We start from the raw sequence: 22,488 nt of genomic DNA, 5'->3' as shown, positions 1-22,488 counted from the left end.
GTATTCAAAATCATGACCAAATAATCCGTGACACTAAATTATTCATAGTTCACACTAGGTCGCAAAAGAAAAGAGAATTGTTTCACTCAAAAATTCAAAATTTTCAAATGCAAATTCTACGTCGACAGTTTTATATTACAAGTACAATTAGGTATTTCGTATGCCTTAACTTAGCATACATAAAAATTTATATCACTCTAAAAGTATCATTAGATATTATTTCGTATGTATCGATGAGCTTTAGTCAACTACACTGGTGTCCAAAGCTTAAGCATAATGACTGTTCAAGGATATAGGGCACGACAAACCTAAATAAGTCACTCCAAAACACCAAAGGGAGCCACTTCACATACATGACACGGAACCGGCCATATTGGCAAGAAACCATGATTGCGGGTTTACATATCACAAACGCAAGAAAATGACCAAACCACACACAACAGAAATACTGAGGCGTACTGGTGGCACCGGAAACATGATAATGTTCCTGGCACACATGTCTGGCACTGACACTCTATGCTGAAGATCAAGTTATTGACGAGCTCTTGGGGCTGCTGGTTTCACTCCTCTCGAACAGCAGTTCAGAGGTTCTTGTGTCTCCTGGGAAGCTGTTGGCGGTTTCTAATGACGCAATCTTCTAAGATGACAATGCGCCAATTCACAACTCTAAAGCTGTTAAGGCGTGGTTTCATGAATGTTATGATTAATTAAAAACACTTCCTCAGGTTCACTCAATCCCCAGACCCCTCAACATTATTGAACGTCCATTCTAGAGCTCAGATATCTCCCTTCACTCTCGCTGACAGAAGCGAGTGCTGCACAGTATGAGGAATGGGATAACATTTGTCTAGAAGCTATTTATGATACATGTTTCCATTCCATGACGAATCAAAGCTGTTCTGCAGGCTAACGGTAGTCCCACATCGCATTAACCAGGTTAAGTTACTTTTTCAAGTGTTTCCGTTATTTTCATAACCATTTGTATGCCTATTGTAACATGTAGTAGAAAAAAGTCATCTCCATGTTAACAATTTACCCTCTTCAGACCTTTCCGAAGTATTTCAGGTTTTTCTGTGTGCAAAATTTGATTTATAGATTGCGTCTTTATATTTGGCTAAATAAAGAGTGAAGAAGGAATAGATAACTGCACCACATTCTACAGAAAGGAAACACTGATTTTTTTTTTCCTTGCTGGATTGGTTACATCTTTGTTAATTAGTTTGTTCAGAATGTAGTCCAAATTCAAAACCCCTTTATTGAAAATATCAAGGTCCTAAACAAGAAAACACTATTGATTTATGCAAATTGTTGTGTAATGTAGGGAAACCGGTAGACTACAGTAAAATTCTTATAATGTAAGTTGGGAGAAGCTTGAGATAGCCTTCACATTTTCGTTGTCTATTCTAGTAGCCAGGTAGCATAGTCTGAGGCAATAAGCTGGCTGTCATGAGACCTGTCAGTTGCAGGTTCGAATCCCACTTAAGGCATGAATGCTACACACTGTTCTTCCAGCATTCGTTTCTAGTCTCCCTTAGATTAAACCCATTCGTGGGACGTAAAACTGAAAAATTAGTGAAGTAACTCAAGCAGTTTGGACGTTGAACTGGATTTCACTAGATGAGTTCACGGAGATGAAAATTTCACCTTCCAAATACCGAGTGCGTAAAAAACAAAGAAAAAAGTGTACACACTTTAGACTGTCAAAGAAATTTTTTCAAGCTACAAGGGGAAATGTCTGGCAAAAAGTGCTGTGGTTCCTCAACAGGTGGCAGCTGAGTCATTGGTCTAGCTGCACAACCCAGTTAGTGGCAAAAGAATAACATAACATTGCGGACGGACATTTGAGGTTTGAAGAGCGGAAGCAGGTTCTTAAATGGTACTGAAAGTTTGAGAACGTTGCTGCGGCGGCAGAGACTGTGGGGACGTGAGTATGGGACTGATCGACCTTCAGTGGTAACAACTACATGTCTAGGAGACAAACTCAAGGTTCGAAAAACTGTGTGATGTGCAAAAAGGACTACCAGAGCGACCTCTCGCACGGCTGCAAATATTGAATTCTCAAGTTGCAGTGTTGGAACTGCTCAGCGTTCAGTACAAAAGTCTCCAAGCCAAGGGTCACATAACAGCAGTGTAAGTGCTATGAGTGCGTTACGCATACTAAAGAAAGGTAAGGTGCATGTGTACATTCCGAAGCTGAAGTCACGACGACCCAGATCGCAGGATAGTTTTGTGAATAGGTTCAGAAGATGGTTACACACACGTGAACCGGAATTCATGGATAGCATTGTTTGGTTGGATGAAGCACAATTCAAACTTAGTGAAACTGCCAGTAGGTATAATTGTGTGTACTGGACAGAAGATAATCCCCCCATTATTGTTAAAAAAAAATAATAAAAATAAATAAATAAATAAAATAAAATAAATGGTAATTTTCCTAGTGTGAATGTGTGGTGTGGTGTAGTTTGTCTCGTAGGGGACTCATTGGGTGTTCTCGTTTTAACGGTACTGTAACTGAAGAAACTTACCTAACAATGGTTGCAAATTCCATTTTTCCTGACATGTGCAAGGTCTCTATTGACAGCTTTTATTACCAACAAGATGGCGCCCCGTCGCACTGTCATAGGGCTGTGCAACCATACCTGGATTAAAATGTACCAGGTCGAGTGTCTTGTACGCCCTCCAGACTTTGCGCCGGTCGGTTTTTTTTCTCATGGAACATGATAAAAGATTAGATAAACTCTCTTAAACTACGCCCTACTACGCATACTGAACATACTTCGAGGATGAAAGTCAAACGTTTGTGCGCAGAAATTCCAATTGGACACTTTGGTGTGGAGTGCGGAAGCAGTCGTAACTCGTACTCAGATGTATCGATGCTGAAGGCTATAATTTTGAGCATTTACTTTATCATTTGGAATATTCAGTTTGAACAGAAAGTACATTTATTTTTCAAATTGTATTATATTATTACTTTTCTCAGAAATTTAACCTTGTATGTTGGAAAATAAACTGTCCATGGCACTTGAAAGTGAGTATACATTTTTTATTTCTTTTTTACTGATCCGGTATACTGTAGATGTGTTAAAATTAGTCCCTCGAATGATACAAAATAGAGAAATATTTTAAAATTGAGATTTTGATTATACAAATAACTTATGAAGCAGCATCACTTCACACCTAGAGAAATTACTTGCAACATAAATGCTGCTATTTATTGAGAGAGTAGATCCAGATCCACAAGGGGAAAATTATCTTCCCCAAAACTTTCTAGTATGGCATAATTCCTTGCTTAACAGACTCAAGGAAGAGTTACAAAGCATCGAGCTGATACTAACATGACCATATCTTCAGTCAGGTACAAATTTTTTCTTCTCTTTCAACAGAATAAGTTAGGGATGTCATTCCTCGGATTTTATTGACTAAAACTAGCTAAGTTTAGAAACTTAAGAAAGGAGTGTAGAGGACTTGGCTGACGATGTTGATAGTTTTTGTGATTAAATAAAGTTCAGTAAGCCCTCCCCGTCGGTGAAATAATAACTAACATGTACGCCTTTGGTGCACAACCTCCTAATGGGAAGGCGTTGAAATTTGAACACATTATGTCGGTTTTGATTGCCAACTGTAGGTGCATGTCACATATAGCCTCGATGTTGAAATATGTTAAACTCTAATCCAACCAACCAACCAAGCGTTTCAGCAATATTGATAAACACATCTTTGACTAGTGCCATGTAAAACAGTCGACTCGATTATAATGTATCGTAGATATATTTATTTATCGAAAATTATTCTAGAATTTGTGTTTTACTTTCAGGTAGTTGTGTTGGTGAATTATACGTTAGAAGAACAGCTTAACATCGCCGAGATGACACGGGCAAATAATGTTGCTCTTATTATAGCGAACTCGAGAGGTTTATTTGCCCAGGTATTCTGTGATTTCGGAGAAGTTTTCTCCGTACTGGATACGAATGGAGAAGAACCAATTTCTGCCATGATTGCAAGCGTTTCAAAGGTAAGAGTTGTATTCCTCAATGAATTTTTAGGATGTTTAAAGGTAATTAGAAAAGGTGTTCAGTGCATTTTCTTGTATCTATTTATAAACCAGGTGTAATATGTATATATGGTTTTGAATCACATGATTGTACTGCTGTTTCGATGTAGACTTAAGGTGTCGCTACATATTAACGTTTGCGGAGTTTCGAATAATAATGATATATCCTAAATAATGGCATTCAAGTTTATACCGTGGTATTGAGATTATTTCAAATATTTTTATTATTGGAATAAAGATACTGATAACACATCACAAACTAAGATTCCCGGCCGGCCATAGTCCGTGTGCCATAAGAGGTAATTTTGATGCGAAAGAAATGAACCCTTCATCCATTGTTTCGTTTGCGCATGTAACTCTAGAGCAGAAAAGCTAACCATGTTCCAAATGCTCACAGTAATAACGAAAGTTGATTACTAGGCTTATATCTGACTAATGATGGTGCTGAACAATAGTGGTTCTAATACTTGAAGTTTCGATTGCCAATGTGATATATACACAACGAGGCATATTCATGAGTATTAATGGATTGCATAACAATGGGGAAATTAGACAAAGACAATAACAATGCTTCTTATATATTTACTTTGTAATTGTGTTTAGGCTTTGCTTTCAGAATACTCACCACGTCCTTTCATGAAACACACTGATTCGACATTGGTAGTTCCACAGTCAGGTTATGGTAAAGCTAACTCTACACTTTGCTCAATTTTACATCTCAGAATATTTCTATAGAGTTGATAAACAATCAGAAATAATGTTAAACGTTTAGAAATAATCATTCCTTCATCTTTTTCGGGGGATGTGAGTGATAGAAACTCTTTGTACATTATGCTTACTTGAAAGTAAGTTATTGAGAAAATATAAATTTATTGTATGACTCTTCATTCAAATATTTTATCTAATTTAAATCTAAGCTACTAATCTGTAAATCTTACTCCGACAGTGAGTTGTTGAGACCTTAGAATTGGGCATATATTTTTCACGTTTCATGTGTGTGTGGGTTAGTTCAACTGCCGTAGATTTTACCTATTGGATGGCATTTAGTATCTTTTCAACTCGTTGCATGGTTCCAGAACCGAGTACCTTGTTTTTGTCTAAATTGTGATAAAGGTAGAAGTACCCTGGGGGCTTCTAACTACCTTCGCTAGCTTTCCCTAGCTCAGCTATGTGCAAGATTGGGGGAGATACTAAATATCAGCCTTACCTCTTTGCTACTGGAGAGTGGATGCGTGTCGAAGATACAAGATGTTAATTCCATCTAAATTATTACCATTCAATTTTCATACATCATAAAGTTCTATTAAATACGTCTTTGTTGTCATGTTTGAATATATAACTATCCAGTGAGTATGTCCTTGCTTTGTTCATTAAATTATTACGTGACATCTTTTCTAATGATTGTAAGTTTACTAGATTGTTTAGCATGTTTTAAAGTTAATGAAAATGTAATACAGTGGAAACTATGCAACCTTTAATACTAATAGCCTCTTCCAATTTCCATGTATTATATATTATTATTTTATGGTTTCATATAGTGGTGTATAATACGATGTTGGCCCATCCTTTGGCATTATCGTCTAGTCTCGCGAGCGTACTTTCGATACGGTGGCAGAGAGTTTCCTGGAAATTGGTAGCATATTCTTCGTGTAGAGCTGCAACGAGAGCATCTATCGGTGTCTTTGTGGTCTGGCGAGAAATAGACGTTCTTAAACATACCCATAGTGTTCGATCGGGTTCGAATGAGAACTTCAGTCTCCCCCTTCGAGGTCCACTGGAAAATACGGGTTGCTAGATACGGTTCATCAGACATTCCTCAAATCCACACTATCTCCTTTAGCCTAACAGTCATAATCGTGGGACGTTAAACTGAAAGATTTCTTTTCATTTTCTACTTGTTTGACTTTGCTTACGTCAGTTTCACGGCGTTACTTTGTACACAAAGATGTATAGCTTTTACAAACCTGTGTGCAAAGAAACATCGAGGGAGTTAGCTTACTCAGTCAATAACCACATAGAGGAACAATACGCATTTTGTTGTTACGTTTTTGGTTTAGAAATACTTAATTTTGTGATATATTTCTTTGTACTTATCGACAACTTGTCAGGTGTTAATCATTGTATGAGTGAAGTATAAGTAATTTCGCAATTTCGCTACTTTTGACACCAGCAAGAGTGCATGGATTTGTTCGTTCTACTTTTTGTATTCAGTTTTAGAATCAGTAATTAGATTTCTGGTCTTCAAAAATTCCGTATTCGATATTTCTGGATTGGTTAGTGCGCAAAAGTTTATTTACCTCCAACCAATAAACTTTTAATGTGTAAAATTAGAAAGTAACTAGTTTTACAATATTCATCGTATATAGAGAGCATATTTAAGTTTCTTTTGCTTTCCAGGAATCAGAAGGTGTTGTGACGTGTTTGGACGATGCTCGCCATGGTCTTGAAGATGGAGACTATGTGACATTTACAGAGGTCCAAGGAATGGTGGAACTGAATGGCTGTGAACCAAAGAGAATAAAAGTTTTAGGTAACCTATTTCTCAAATATCTTCTACATCTAAGTGTTTCATACAAGATGTTTCAGCGGGAAAAGGCAATATTTTGGAAAATGTTCTTATGGGGATTGTAAGCAAAAATAGTTCGTATGAACATGGGTTCTATTCTCAGCTATTTGAGAGCGACAAGCTGCGAATCATTTTTGTTATGTAGCTTATTACTTACCCTGTATTTATTCTACACAGACGAGACATAGCACATCTGAAAGATGATGGAAGGGCCTTTCCAACAATATGCAAGATGTGATAGTAGTTTCTTTGCAGGGGAAGTTATTGAGGGGGGAATTTTGTAATTAGTGTTGCTATCCAGTTCCCTTAAATAATATTAAAATAGGTTTGAATCCTGTCGAATACGTGAGTTACATATATTTATTGTTTCTTGTAGGTATCAGTGAACAAATCGATCTAAGTGAGCTGACATGCAAAAACCTTACGCCTTTTACAAAAGCGTAAAGCGTAACTTCAATCCACTGTGTTAGTAGCAACTCAACTACTCCAAACAAATTATAATACACACAATGGTACCTTTTGTATAATTCTTAATACACTTAGAATGAGCTTGTAAAAGGCCCACTTTCTTTAAATTGTATCTATTTAATTGAACAACTTCCCTATCGTTGCCTCTACTAAACTTCAGTATCCAAACAATAGTCACAGACTAACCATTCACTACAAACATTAGTCAAAGTGATACGAACGATATGGAAGGTAAACTGAACAATCTTATCGCTATTGGTTGCCGAGATATTTTAATTTCTAATTAGTGTATTTTCAACTGGTCACACGTATGCTGTTAATAATTGCCTTAATTTATTTAAGTCACAGGTGCCCACAGGGTATCATGTTTGTCTCATTAGTATTCCTCCGTTTGCGTCTTGAGATTACTTTTTCCAAATTACTAGTGGCTGATATGATTTTTACAATCATAGTAAGAATGTATCCTGGTATATAGCCAAAGAATATACAGTATACTGCCTAGTATATTGTCATACAGCCTAGCATATAACACCTAAGATTTCAGTAACTTTGAATATTGAAGTAGGTCCAGATTTGAAATGCAGGTATATACCTTGAAGGCAATCCATCTAGAAGAGAATCCTGAAAGAGCGCCCAGATCACTGGAAGTATCCTGCTGACTTCAGGGAACTTTGATTCAAATAAGAGCTACAATTGTTTTTGTTCCTGTGAGCTTGAAAAAAATCATGAAAACAAGGCTGGACTGAAAGATTCGAGAAGGCAATAGGATCACTTGTCTTACGTAAGATTCACGTGTATTTCATAAGATAGTTAAAACGCCCTAAAATTTTTATTTACATTTAAAAAATTGGGCAGCTCCTTTTGTGACTACCCAATGGAGGGTGCTGTTTTTGATACACACATTCTAATATGCATATTTCATGTATATAAAACCTCAAACTCTAAAAGATCACTACACTTACATAAATAAAACCTTTAGTCGAATTCCATCCAAAATAAGAGCTCCTTCGTGGCTAAGCGGTTAGCGTACGCGCCTTTGGCGTGGGAGATCCGGGTTCGATTCCCGCCGAGAGCTCATGTGGTTCGGATTCCACGTTAATCAGTAGGTCCACGTCTCATATAGCCTCGCTGCTCAACGGGACGTTAAACTCAAAATCAATTCAACTCCATCCAAAATAAAATTCTGACAATGTTGCTATTAGACAGGAGTGACTTCGGAAACGGCTGGTTAATCACAAGTGTTGATTCCAAATCAGAAGTCCGTTTCTTGTAGCTCTTCTTGTTTTCAAGATAGTCAGATCCCGTTTCCCTCAGTTACTGACAAACAAGTCACAAGAACAACCGAATAAACATACGATAGTAATTCAGGATCTGAAGACTGTTTATAGCTCTGCTTGTTCTAGTTATACTGTAAGATGTAACAAACACCTTGATGAACAGAGATATTTCATATCAATTTATTGCTTGCGTGCAGAAAAGAAAGATAGATAAAAGAAAAAGGAGATTACTGAGTCACACTGACCTTGAAAGTCAGAGAAATTAAAATGTTAGGAAAATGCCTCAGAATATGCTGAAAGTCAGGGAAATTGCTATATTTTATAAATCAGAATTTTTTCCTTTCTTCCTGAGATATCAAGAACACTTTAGAGAGAGATTCAGAAAGACTGAAAAAACTTAATTACCTCTAGAAATAAATTCACTTATGCATATGTCTGGGAATTACAGGCATCTGTGCCTTAAGTCCATTGCGTATGAGGGATGATGTCCCTCGTCGAGTACTTTATCCAGGGAAGGAAGAAAAGGGGATCTGGGACCAATATGGTAGGTGCTATCCCGGCAGTCACCTGGTGTGGATGAGGGGAAACCCATTAAAATCATCACTTAGGATGGCTGGGCTGAAAAAGTTGTTACACCTTTTCTATCGAGTGTCTCCACCGGGCTTTAGAAATAAGGAAACTTTGAAACAAAAATAACGAAAGACTAATTCTTACCAGAGTATATATCTAATAGAAATAGTTACGGTTTCGCAAAGTATTTTTGCCTTTATCTCACATTATCATGAAGAAGTGAGAGGATACTGATGTTTAGTGTAGCTGTCAAAGCAATATTTCCCTACTTAAGAAGAGATTACATTTTGAAGTGTTGGAAGAAGAAATGGAAAATAGAACAATAACAAAACGGAAGATGATGATGTGTCTGATGAAATCAAAGATAGTTTACCGAAACTTCAACGCTATTACAGTATTTACTAGATATTATATGCTCTGGTCAGAATTTCCTTTATTTTATACAAGAAGTTCCAAAGCTAGAATGAGTGGTGGTCAAAAATAACTAAAAAAAATTTAAATACTACAGGAAAAAAAAAGAAAGAAATTTAGGTTAATTGTAGATAATCAGGGATTACATGAATGATAATATTTGTGGTGGTGCGTGTCAGGAAAATTTACTTACTTAGTCTTGAAAGCTCAAGGAAATCAATACCAGAATTTGTGTAAATCTTGTGTAAACATAATCATACGATGTGAGTATTTCATTGACAAAATCTACAAACTAGTGAAAAATTTTCCGTAATTGACAACTTTGTTATCATAGTGGGTATTTTATAGTAGTTTCACATTTGGTAGAGCTACTCATCCACTGTTAGAACTTATATGTTACTTTGAACTTGATTATTACTAATATATCCTTTTATTTTTTCCTCTACAGGACCATATACCTTTAGCATTGGTGATACAACTTCCTATAGCGAATATATTCGCGGAGGAACGGTTACTCAGGTTAAAATGCCCAAAAAGCTTAACTTTTTACCGTTAAAAGATGCCCTTCTAGAGCCTGAATATGTCATAACTGATTTCGGAAAGTTCGACAGATGTGATCAGCATCATCTGGCGTTCGCAGTGATGTCTGAATTCATGAAGGAGCATGGCAGACCACCAAAGCCATGGAATCAGGTAAATATACTTATTTTGTTTACATATTTAGTGCTGTAGGTTAAGCTCTATAATTAACTTCAGATAAATTTCTGAAAGAGTGCGGTCAAGTTTAGCCCCAATTCTATCTCCCCATGAATTTGCCCGAACCTGATTGCAGTCGATAGCTTCCGATACGTAGAACACGCCTGTGACGGAACCAGAGGGTCAGATGCATCGTTCCTGAGATATCGCGTTCCAAAGGTGATATGACACAAGATGGCGCCAGCATCGAAGTTAAGGTCCACGAGGCACTTTAGTTTATGAAACTCAATCAGAAACATCTTAATCATCGGAAGCATTTTCAATGCGAAGAGAAACGTTGGACTATCGATGACCGGGCACATCAAACTCATAATTATGACCCTAAGAGAAGAACCAAATAATGATGGCCACGTGTGAACAACATCCTACAGAGGAAAAGATAGAAACAACGAGCTTCATCAACGAGTTTAAAGCGATACGGTATTATGTCTGTGACCACTGTAACGTGTTAGCTTCACACTTTACACAGATACCCTCGAGGCGTGAAGAGGCGATCTCGCAGCAGCGCCTCGATACTGGTGCCATCTCGTTAGATGCTGCACCTTTGGAACACGATATCGCAGCAACGGTGTATCTGACCACTTTGGTTCCTTCACATGTATGTTGTACGCATCGGTGGCTATCGCTTGCACTCAATTTCGGGCAAATTCATGGGGAGATGAAATAGGAGTTTCTTGTTGGCCGCACTTTTTCTTTCTAGCTAAACTTGTTCGTTTCGAGAGAGGAGATAGCTGAGATTCCCCCAAACTGAAAAAAGTAAAACCAATTTCAACTATTTTTTTACATATCAGATCCTCTGTAGGTGTGAATTCAATAAACACACAGTGAAAAAGAGAATGACTAAACCGGGATCTCTGGCAAACTGTGCCGATGCGTTAACCACTACGCCACCCAGAACAGTCTCTCTCTCTCTCTCTCTCTCTCTCTCTCTCTCTCTCTCTCTCTCTCTCTCTCTCTCTCTCTTTCTCTTTCTCTTTCTCTTTCTTTCTTTTTCTTTCTTTCTTTCTCTCTCTCTCTCTCTCTCTCTCTTTCTCTCTCTCTCTCTCTCTCCTCAGACCACATGGCTTGCACCACAGCGTAGGTACTGTGCTTGGACAATCTAGTGTCCATATATTGAGAACACGTTTTGACAGTTGTAATTTCATATACAATGAAAGGAAACAACCGATACGAGATCCTCTGTAGGTGCGACCACAATAACACACAAAGAGCAAAAAAGTGAATAACTGGGCTGAGATGGACTTAAGGACTATACATGTGGCCTGAATGGAGAGCACTGACTACAGGAGTGAGAAAGTGTGTGGCTGTTCTAGGAAGCGGACTGAGTGGAGTAGTGGTTAACGCATCGGCATGCGTATGCCGGAGATCCTGAGTTTGAATCACGGTCCAGTCATTCACCTTCTCACTCTTTGTGTGTGATTTAACGATATTATATATATATGTGTGTGGGTGTGGTAATCCAAAATGTTACATGACTACCAGAAACGCCCTTTCTTTGAAATTAATAAGGGTTAATAAAACAGGAAACTTGAGGTGAATTTTCGACCTTTTGGAGCAGAATTGTCGAAAGACGTGTTGCTCATTTTTAATGAACAAGTTACATACCGAATTCCACGCAACCCACTTGAGTGAGTCCTTACATTGGGCATTTCCTGGATAGACAATCTGAAATTTGAATGCTGTATAAATTGCTCTTCTTTCCCCTTTAAAAACAGAATTTTCGAAAACTCAAACACTTGTTACTTTAACTGAATAGTTATACGTCCCAAGTTAAATTTCCCTAACTTCAGAGATACGTGAGACTGTTTTTGAAGTAAAAAGGAAGAAAAAAAATCATCTTCTTTAGGATATGTAATTCAAAAAAAAAAAAAAAAAATCCTTTCGTATCCTTTGTTTTTATGAAAAAGTGAGCTTCCCGTTCAAAGAGCATTCAGTTATGCCATCAGTAGGAAATACTCACGCATGGATAAATTTCTAATTACGTCTTTTGGACGCTGAGTACAAAGTAACTATTTTCTTCATATCCGTCCATGGCGTTCCAAGAACATTGACCTCAAAGTTGGAGTCTTTGAAGTATCGCTTACAGTAAAAGTGCCTACGCTTGGATACATTTCTAGTTGCATCTTTTATATTATTTTGAGGATGATAAATTGAGTGGAACTATTTTTAGACGTATCACAGTATTGCGAGCGGTGATGTTTAGAAAGAAATGTAAGCAAAAGGCTTGTACTCGGCCAAAAAATTTTTCTAAGTAGCGCCTTCGGAAGATCCTTCTTCCACCATCAGCTTAATCCAGTTCGAAAAGGATTGAAAACATGCAGGGAATATGGAAAAAGTAAAAAATGGTTAAAATGATTTAAAAATGTATTGAATTTAAGCTTATGATGGGAGAAGGATCTTCCGAAAGCACTACGTAATCGTAGAAAGTTTTTTTTTTTTGTGGTGAGTATAAGCCTTTTTGCTTACACTTCTTTCTATTTTTAAACGTATTCGTTCGGGTATGGTGTTACGCGACATAAGCAGTACTTCAAAGACTCCAACTTTGAGGTCATCTTCCTTGTGACGCATGAATGGATAAGTTTAAAAATAATTTCTTTGTACTCAGCATCCTCAAGTTAGTCTAAAAAGCGCAATTAGAAATCAGGCGGTTTTTTTACTAGTGCCGTGATTGAATGTTCTTTCGCGTGTCTAACTACAGTAGTATAACCTAGACATTGATGAAGTGGTCACCTTTACTTTCATGCAGTAATAGGTAAATGGTGGAAAGATTTGAGTTCATCCACAAAATTTCGTTCACGAAGTGATCTGAATGACTGCACACTGGTCTCAGAGTAAAATTGGTTGACTGGTGAGGAGGTGGTGTGTTGGAGTGAGTATCTCACAGACGTGATGAACTGGGGAATGAGTTTGATTTTGGGAACAGTCGCGTTAGTTTTTTTCGCTCTTAGAATTTTATTAATCCAAATAGGCAAGTGATGAACTCATCTATTTTCGATCATTATTTGGGTTCGATTGTTAGTGGAATATCTCTGTCTACATGTCATAACTACTTACAAATAAACTACCGTCAATATGGACTTGCTTGAAATGTAGTTTTGACAATATTTGGAACAAAAAAAATGTCTATAAAGTATCTATAACACGAGGAGTATTATTTACAATCACTCTTTCATCATGCATTTATCTACTTACCTATGATGTAGTGTTTGTGTGTATATAACTGTGGAACACTAGGAACAATTTCAAACAAATTTGGTAAATACATTTACAACCTGGAAAGGAATACTGTGGGGGTAGGAACCTTTAGCACACATAGGAGGGGGATGACTGATCGAAAATGATCGATGTCGAATCCATAGTTCTGGGGGTCATGAGGTAATTCGTGACACTCCTGATACCATTAGAGTTCAGATTTAGTCCCTATTGCCATGAGAGGAAGGGTTGATCGAGATTACTGTCGAATCCAATAGTTTTCGGGATCACTAAGCTGCTAGGTGACAATTCTGATGACATTTAAGCCAAGTTTAGGTCAAACCCCACCCTTTCAGCTATTTGAGTTTTCGTACACTTCGAGTGTACCCCAAGGGTAAAAATCACACACAGATCAGAAAAGTGCCGAGGCTGGGTCGTCCCTCTACTACTGATGATCCTGTTTAGTAGAATTTTAGAAATTACATTGATAGTGGCACTTCCTATAATTATTCTGGCGAGAGTTTATTCACGGAAACTTCGAAACTTACATTCGCGTAATGGTGGGGAATGTTTTAATAGAAAATACATAGATGTGATACAATAGTCTGACACGGTGCACCACAATCTAATCTGAGCATCAGGTAATGGAATTTCCCAATACACTTGTGTATTTTGTTCCGGTTTGACACGTATTCTGAAACTCACTAATCTGATAACCATAAACACGCTTCATCGGAAATAAGCAGATATCTCGACTTGACGATTCCTGGTACATTATTTCCTGGAAACCATTCACAGAATTGCAGTAGTATTGCTTCTTTAACTTTGTGCAACTGACGTTTCACTGTTAGTTTGTCCAGATGCAATTGTAAATCCTGTTTCATAATTTTCACAGCTGTTTGTTTGGGAAAATTGAAACTGCTGTGAGAGTCTGTGTGATGATATATCTGTGATTCATATCATTATTGTACGCTTCTCCGCAAAAGCTCCTGGTGTGCGAATTGTTTACTTACGTTTCTTTTGACGTCCAACACAAACCGTGTCACCTGTCATTTTGCTATTGTCAGTGTATTTATAGCCCGAAATGCAGTTGCACACTTTTTACTAGTTACATTTGACACAGCATACCTACCATAAAAGTCTACCGTTTTAATGTCATCATCATCTTGCCCACTGCCTACTTGCGCTGTTTTACTTACTGCATGTCATTCGCTACTTACTCAGTACGTTGACCAGTCAGTTCTTGCAACAGGACATCCAAAACATGAGTGCGACATTTATGGGCATACTACACATATATACACATTTACATGTGCACCTATCCTAAATATCACGTCTGGACTTCTCTTTTTTTTTTTTTTCCTTTCTTTCTTTTTTCCTTTACCTGTACATTTTCGCCATCAACACATAATTAACCAGTTGAGAATGCTCCAAGAGCATTGCCAGAACGAACTTAAAAAGAATGAAGAGATGGAGCGAGAAGGGTAACTGTGATTGTTTCTACATGTAAAAGTAAATATTTTTATCCACACCTTGTTCTTTCTCGCAAAAAATTGCAAAATATCATCTCTCTATGACTTAGTTCCCGACGTATGGCTCCTTAAAACTCCCAAAATCGGAACTATTTTTTTGGCCAATATCACGGGAACGATAAGTCATAGATAGATGATATTGGTGCTAATCAATACCTAACAGGATGGTAAATATTTTGGTACCAATATTAATTGATGGCCAATGGCCAAACCAGTGGCTAACTGGACAGTGGCCACCGGTTACTATTTTATACCAAAATATTTACCATCTTGTTAGGTATTGATCAATATCAATATCATCTCCACAATTTACGGTTCCCGAGATATCTCCTTAAATCTCTGTAAAGCGGCCATTTTTGGCCAATATCTCGGGAACTGTAAGACTAACGCGAAAAATTTAATCACTCTATGATTGTTTTTGGTGCTCTATCGAATGCAGGGTTTAAAATTGAAAATATCGCAAATAATAGACAGACACACAGACATGGAGAATTCTGTAACAAACTTCTTAAGTTCACTGAAAATTGTATAATCCTATTCCTATTTTTCAGGATGATGCAGCCGAATTTGTTAGCTTAGCGGAAAAATTAAACGGAGAAAACATCAAGAAAGTGGAATCGTTGGACACAGATCTGTTGGAGTTATTCGCAAAAACTTGCGCAGGCAATATTTGTCCAATAAATGCTGTTATTGGAGGAATAGTGGCGCAGGAGGTAAGTTCTGCTTATAATACATACACACAGCTCTTCGACTTACGAGCCTTATTTACTAAAAATAATACAAAATTTACCATTTTGCTTTTGTTTGATTTTCATAAGTGAAAGAAGATAATGAAATGCAGCGTACCACAATCATAGATAATGTTATTCTACAACAGAAAATATGAACCTGCATTTTCAGTGTTGCCAGAATAACATCTCCCCCAGAATGAGAGTTACGGAAGAGGCTAGAGGAACGAACTTAACTGCATTTGATTTCTTATGTTGTCTTGGTATACTGTGAACTACTTTTTAAGTAACATTCTTATTTAATTTTAATAACTGAAGGTTAAAAATATTTTGTTTATTACAAACTAAATACAGCTATTACTTAAAAAATAGCTCACAGGATAGCAAAACAACATGATACGTAATCAAATGCAGTTAAGTTTGTTCCTCTAGTCGATGCCTTAACTTAGATTTTTTGGGAAAAGCTATTCTGGCAACACTGGAAATTCTTCAGGTTAATATTTTCTTTTGTAGAATAAGATTATCTATGATTGTGGTAAGTTGCATTTCATTGTCTCCTTTCACTTATGAAGAACAAGCAAAAGAAAAACTGTAAATTTTGTATTACTTTTAGGAAGTCAGGCTCTTAAGTAGCTTGTGAAATGTTTCGTGCGAAGTATTGCATTTTATGATGGCAGGCATATGGACACTACGGAAATAAAAGGTTACGGGCTTGAACAAAACTATAATAGTCATTTTCGGAGAAGTCAGTCTGAAGAAAGCACCCCAGGAGTAAACTACTCCTTGTGGAAACTTCTATGAGAAACAACTTATGCCATATTGTAGGGCTATTAATGAAATATGAATAAAATAGTCTGTGTTGTTTTTGAAAATAAACAAAAACTTCCAGAAAAAACGCGTATTTCCAAGAGTCAACTACCCCTTGTGAATTCTATCTTCATAAAAAATCACTTAAGACACTTTGTAGAATTATGAATTAAATTTATGAAATATGAACTAAATCGCTGGGGTCGTTTCTAGAAGTTCGCAATTTGTTTTCAGTCTCCATTATAATATGCATAGTTCTGATAGTTTTGAGGGTAGGAAGAAACCCTTTAAAAAAATGAAGAATCTTACAAAGTCAAATTTGACCCGGATACCGTTGAACGGTATGGCGTGTAGGTGAGTGTATATGCATTGGGACGAGTGGGTAGACATGCATAAGTCACTTTTTCTCCATGTAGAGGATATGAAATGCGTAAATCCACTAAAACTTTTTGTAAGATCTTCGTACTTCCTTCTATTGTCGCCCGAAAGTAAAAGGGATAAGAAGTACTATAAGCGTTTAAACTTCAGATATAAAGAAGCATGAATGAAAATGACTGCATTGACCGGAAAATAAATAAGGTGTTGAAGGAAGCGGGAGATGGTACTAATTTTGGTTTGGGAGAAATGAATTTGATTTTGTATTTCACTTTATATTCATTAAGCGTGTGTTTTACAGGTAATGAAGGCGTGCAGCGGGAAATTCCACCCGATTTTTCAATGGCTGTACTTTGATGCCACAGAATGTTTACCCGAAGATCTTTCAGAAGTAACAGAAGATCTGTGCCAACCGGTAAGTATGCTGACCCATTTTAATTGAACGAATCGCATATCTAAGATAGTGTGTAAAATTTAACGTTTACCCATGTTTTCGTGTGTTCTGTTCGTTTTCCGTTTTATTTCTTTTTTTCCTAATGATTAAGAACCATAACCATGTAAGTGCACAAACCCTGCTTACGAGAAAAACTAGTTGAAAATTGCCTGATCCTTGTACGTTCTTATGGAAAGTGCGAGTAAAAGCAATTACAACAGTGCTTGTGATGTTTACTCCATAGGATGGTAATCCAAGTAGAGCAAACATTACAATAGTCATTAATCGAATCTTTCATCCGAGCGTTAACGACGAAACAAGTTATCACAAAGCAATAGTTTCTTTCACCGCTAACTACACATAGGCGAAAATTCAAATAACAAAATTAAATTTACAAATAGGATATAAATTCAGCATCATTTAACCTGAAAATCAACTAAACACTCCAAACATTCATTTATACCAATATATTGCACCATGCACAACAAAGCGAAAGCACATGTGATGACTACTGGGTGCCAGAACCGGAACCATGATAGGAAGCATTTCACACTCACTGCGATAAAAATTTGGCAAGAAATATAAAAATCAATATATCCGTTTATAATGTCGTCAGCCTAAAGCTCAATGTTTTAAATTTAAAAGGAAATATAGGAAGAATAGACTTATTCTGAACTTTATTAACCAACCCTCGTATATTCCGAACACTCTAGAAACTCTTCTCTCATCGCTTTGGCATGCATCTTCGTTTGTGTTGGTAAACCTTAGTTAGATTTTGTGGCCAAATATGGACATACGATGCAGAGACAATGACTTCCTTTGTGAACACTTCCTTGAGTCCGGAAAAACGGGAAAGTTGCAATAACACCTCTGCCTTGTCATTGACTACTTCTGGTTGGATAATTCGGAATGTCCGCACTTCCTCAACCAAAGAGTGTGAGCTTGACATTATACGTCATCAGCAGGGAGCTCCAGCCTCGAGGGCATATACACAATAGCGAACTGAACAAAGGGGCAGTCTTTCTGTATCTACACGACGATAGTCCTCGTGTCGTCGTTTGTTCACGTATCGCGTGCTTTTCACTAGAGCAGCGTTCATGCGGCCTACAATTATAGAACTGCTATATGATTACTCGCATATGAACATTCTCTTTTAATACGTCGAGTGTCAAGTCAGAATTGGTGAAGTTACGTATATGTGAAAAGAGATAATTCGTACTTTCGCTGTAATCCTTACATAAGTGAACTCGTACAATAAAGTGTCGTTGACAATCTCATGGACAAGGGATTATAATTGTGACACCAGTTTGGAATATTCGTCAAGGAAGCAGCAGTCGGGACTCAAACCTAAAACACTAATTACAGGAGCAGCATCGGTGATTGAACCCAGGACATCGATGGAGTAATTCATAGGCTAGCCGAAGAAATACGTGAGTTGTCTTTTATCCAAGCCACCCCACCATAATAATAATAATAATAATCAGTGAAAAGTTAATTCTAGTTACATTTTGAGCTTGAATGTACGTAATGTTTACGTTTATTAAGTAATATTACATTGTTACTATTCAAAAGTGATCTTATCATTTGTTGTACAGTTAATATTTAGTTCTATTATATTTGTAGCTTAACAAATAGCTTTACGTTGTCTACATTTTCGTCTGTTGTGTTTCCAGCGACCGCATGTCGAAATTGTAGGCATGGGCGTCGATCATAGTCGTCGTGAGATAGCTGGAAAATAAAAAGGAGCGAGGTATGAGACTAAAGAAATCAATCCGAACCACGACGTACATATTGGTCACAATAACTTTATATATGTAGAACATCGATACATGTTATTGTCAAAATATTACCTTGTATTTTCGAAGGAATGTAAGTATAGTGCTATATTAAATATAACTCCCAGGCTTGAGTGTCATTGACGTTGCTGCGGCCTATAGTTAGTCGTCACATGTGCTTTCGCTTTGTTGTGCATGGTGCAATATATTGGTATAATTGAATGTGTGGAATGTTTAGTTGATTTTCAAGTTAAATGATGCTGAAGTTATATCCTATTTGTAAATTAGTGTTGTTTGAATTTTCACTTATGTGTAGTTAGCGGTGAAAGAAGCTATTGCTTTGTGATAACTTGTTTCGTCGTTAACGATCGGATGAAAGATTCCATTAATGACTATCTATTGTAATGTTTGTTCTACTTGGATTACCATCCTATGGAGTAAACATCACGTAGATCTGTTTGCCCCACAATCTGTCTATTGTTGTCTTTGAACCTATCTCAATGTTCAGCAAAATGTTCAAATTCATACTGTTACTATTTTCACCCATTATGTATAAAATGCATTTCATTCCCTTTCAGCTATTTTTTAAAATCTTTTTTGTCTTCTGGAAATAGCACTTACACTTAACTCCTAAAATTATAGGGATAAATTATTCTTTTGAATTACAGAATTGTATTAACTTTTGTCTGTGGTTACTTACAATATTTAGGACATAAGTGTGTTGCTACCTATGAACAGATTAGCTACTCAGTCACGGAATTTCATCATCATTTCAAATTCTGTTTCATTATGAGTATTTATGTATTGTAAAATGAATGAATTAAAATAGTAATTTCTTACAGCATCAATTAATAATAGAATCATATACAATATAGTCCTTCCTAATGGTCTAGTGGTTCGCGGACATGCCTTTAGTACATTGGTTCCCATGTTCGATTTCCGTTTGGAAATCGCATTATGATGATTCGGATTTCACGTTAAACTGTGGGTCCGCGTTTCATTATAGCCTCTGCTGAAAAGAGACGAACTCCAACAAATACGCAAAACAAGGGATACAATGAATTAAAATACGATATTAGAACGAAAACTCAATGACAGGATTAATGTAAATAGTATACAAAATATAGAAATGTTGTAAATGAAAGAAGTTTCAATAGCTTCTCTACCAGACGGTGCGCTAGCAGTATTTCGAGACACCTTTTGTGAAACATGGTTAGAAAAATTGAGTATTAAATCTGATTGAAATTGTTAGTCCACGGGCATCTGGCAGAAACCATAGTTGACGTAGAATAAATATTTGAATTGTATTGGGAATAATCTATTGAGATTTGGTAATGGAATGATTTTCGTGTATAAATGACGTCAATGTAGATTATCTTATTGCATAAAAGTGGGGAAAAAATTTGGAAAGTACGTATGGCAAGATGTTGGAGTAAAGGTTTTTCACAATTCTCGGTATCGCGGTCAGAATGTTTCCTGTATCTATTAGCTTTAATAGTTAAAAAGGAAACTAAATGTGACCTCGAGTGACTTAACCACACCTGATTGGACAAATCCTGTAATAAAGATATTATTAAGGCAAGCAATTTATAACTAGGTATCATTCACACCAGCACACAATCTTAATACCTAAAGTAAGTGAAGGTGGGTGATTAGAATTACAGATTTTATTGAAAGAAATTCCCAAAAATGTTAAGTAAAATATTTAATGCAAGTCAGATTCCTTCAGAGCAATTATAACAATAATTAATTTTCAACATTCTTTAAACAAATTCTTAATAAGTCCTGAATTTCGAAGGTGGTGTTCAAAATTTTAATTGAAAAACCTTTACTCCAACAATTACAGTTAATTTTCGCAAGGCAGAGATCATTTACAGTAATCTAGATCATGAATGAAGATAATACTATCAAACCTCTCAATTCATTAAATATTAAATGTTAAATTGAATTCTATAATTCATAAACAGCAAAGGTAACAACCACGTCAACTAATTTATCTAACTGTAACAAAAAGGTATCGTGACTTTCGAAGTAGCCTCGTATATTTATTAACAATTTACCTTTGAACTATTTATCTCTCTATTTCTCTCAGTATGTCTTAATTAAGGAATGTACGCAGTGATTGTGCTACTAAGAAACTATTTAACTAACTACAATACTTTAACTAGCATTAATACTTCACACTTACCATAATACAGCAGGAAATAATAGTGACAGTAAAGCAGAGGTAGTTACCATTTCTCATCTCCAGATCCTCTTGGGTTTAGAGACTGTTCCTTACAATACCATTCCATACAGTACAGTGCACGCGAATATTTCAAGCATTAAAAATTAAGCAAAAAAAAAAAATATTCGGACGGACAGCATGTTCTAAATTTAATCAAAATTATTCATTTTACTTCAAATTTACATTTGAAACTTAGCCGAGAAATCCAATAGAACTAAAATAGCAGTATATGCATTTAACAGCAATTAATTAATGAATTAGGTAACTAGTGAAGTTTTCATTAACAGCACTGTAAATTAGTTAACCTATTTCCACAGCAGGGAATACCAATTTATATTTTACTTTAGTTCTTCAAAACTTTAAGCACGTTATTAGAGACTGTTTTAGATTTTAAAATTTAATAGAACGAAAACAAAAGTAATTAGGAATTTAAATTACCATTAATTACCGACAAGGTTTAATAATGAATGAAAAGAAGTTATGAAAATCCTTCTCATATTAGTTACCACGCGAATTTGCAATTTAAAAGTGGAATTTTAATACTTGATTTTACGTTTATTTTTCCCCCCACTTTTACAGTTGCCCAGTTAAATTTCTCACTCGACCTTCAATGGCACAACGAAAGCAAGAAAGGCACTAGACACGTTGACGTATCACACGTGTTCCGTCTCTCACATAACAGCATTAGGAATTTAACGTATTTTTCAGCTTTTAAAAAGGTTTACTTCGGAAGTATTATTAAGAGAAATTTAGACCTTTTTAATTTTACTTTATTAACTTGCAAGATACGTCTTCTTTAACACTACTTCACACACTAGAAACACAAGTAACCTTTTCACTTTTAAACTGATTCAGCTTTACAGAACTTATTTAGACACAATTTAATTTAATTTAATTTTTGAAACTCTTAGTACTTTAGCACTATGTTTAGAAGCACAATTATAATTAAACCACTCTTCACAATGTTAAACGAGGCACAGCTATATCGAACTCTCGACCACGTTTTCTAAAAAGAAAAACTATCGGCGCGAAGTAATGTAAGTTTAATACTTGAGTCCAACCCGTGTTGGCTCAAACTACGAAACAGTTATGAGGCGCAGCGGATCAGAATGGCATATATAACAGCAAGACTCTCGCTACTGCGCAGAGCCCAACTCATTACATACGTCACTCTAGAATACTGCGCTAAACTGAAGTGGTTGTGAATGTAAAAAAAAAAAAAAAGATTCTCTGCCGTATTACAAGTATTACTAAGTTAACATATAGACATATATATATCATTTTAAAGCTTTTTTCACGATCTTTACAATGAAAGTATTC

The 22,488-nt window shown here is 36.3% G+C and overlaps 1 protein-coding gene across 6 annotated transcripts in view; it reads left to right on the top strand.

Annotated features, from left to right (window-relative positions):
- LOC145687959 (ubiquitin-like modifier-activating enzyme 1) overlaps positions 1-22,488 on the top strand; it is a 163,155-nt gene that overhangs the window by 97,667 nt on the left and 43,000 nt on the right. For all 6 annotated transcript variants that reach the window (XM_081761561.1, XM_081761562.1, XM_081761565.1 and 3 more), the window contains exons 4-8: positions 3,815-4,012; positions 6,449-6,581; positions 9,792-10,036; positions 15,375-15,536; positions 17,035-17,148. In XM_081761561.1, the coding sequence (XP_081617687.1) occupies positions 3,815-4,012; positions 6,449-6,581; positions 9,792-10,036; positions 15,375-15,536; positions 17,035-17,148 (852 nt within the window). The remainder of the gene's footprint in view (positions 1-3,814; positions 4,013-6,448; positions 6,582-9,791; positions 10,037-15,374; positions 15,537-17,034; positions 17,149-22,488) is intronic.

This window comes from Thermobia domestica, chromosome 6 (assembly GCF_964235325.1).
Source record: "Thermobia domestica chromosome 6, izTheDome1.hap1.1, whole genome shotgun sequence".
Classification (NCBI taxonomy): domain Eukaryota; kingdom Metazoa; phylum Arthropoda; class Insecta; order Zygentoma; family Lepismatidae; genus Thermobia; species Thermobia domestica.
The sequence above is the reverse complement of the archived record's forward strand: the minus strand, read 5'-3'. Positions and strand labels throughout refer to the sequence as shown.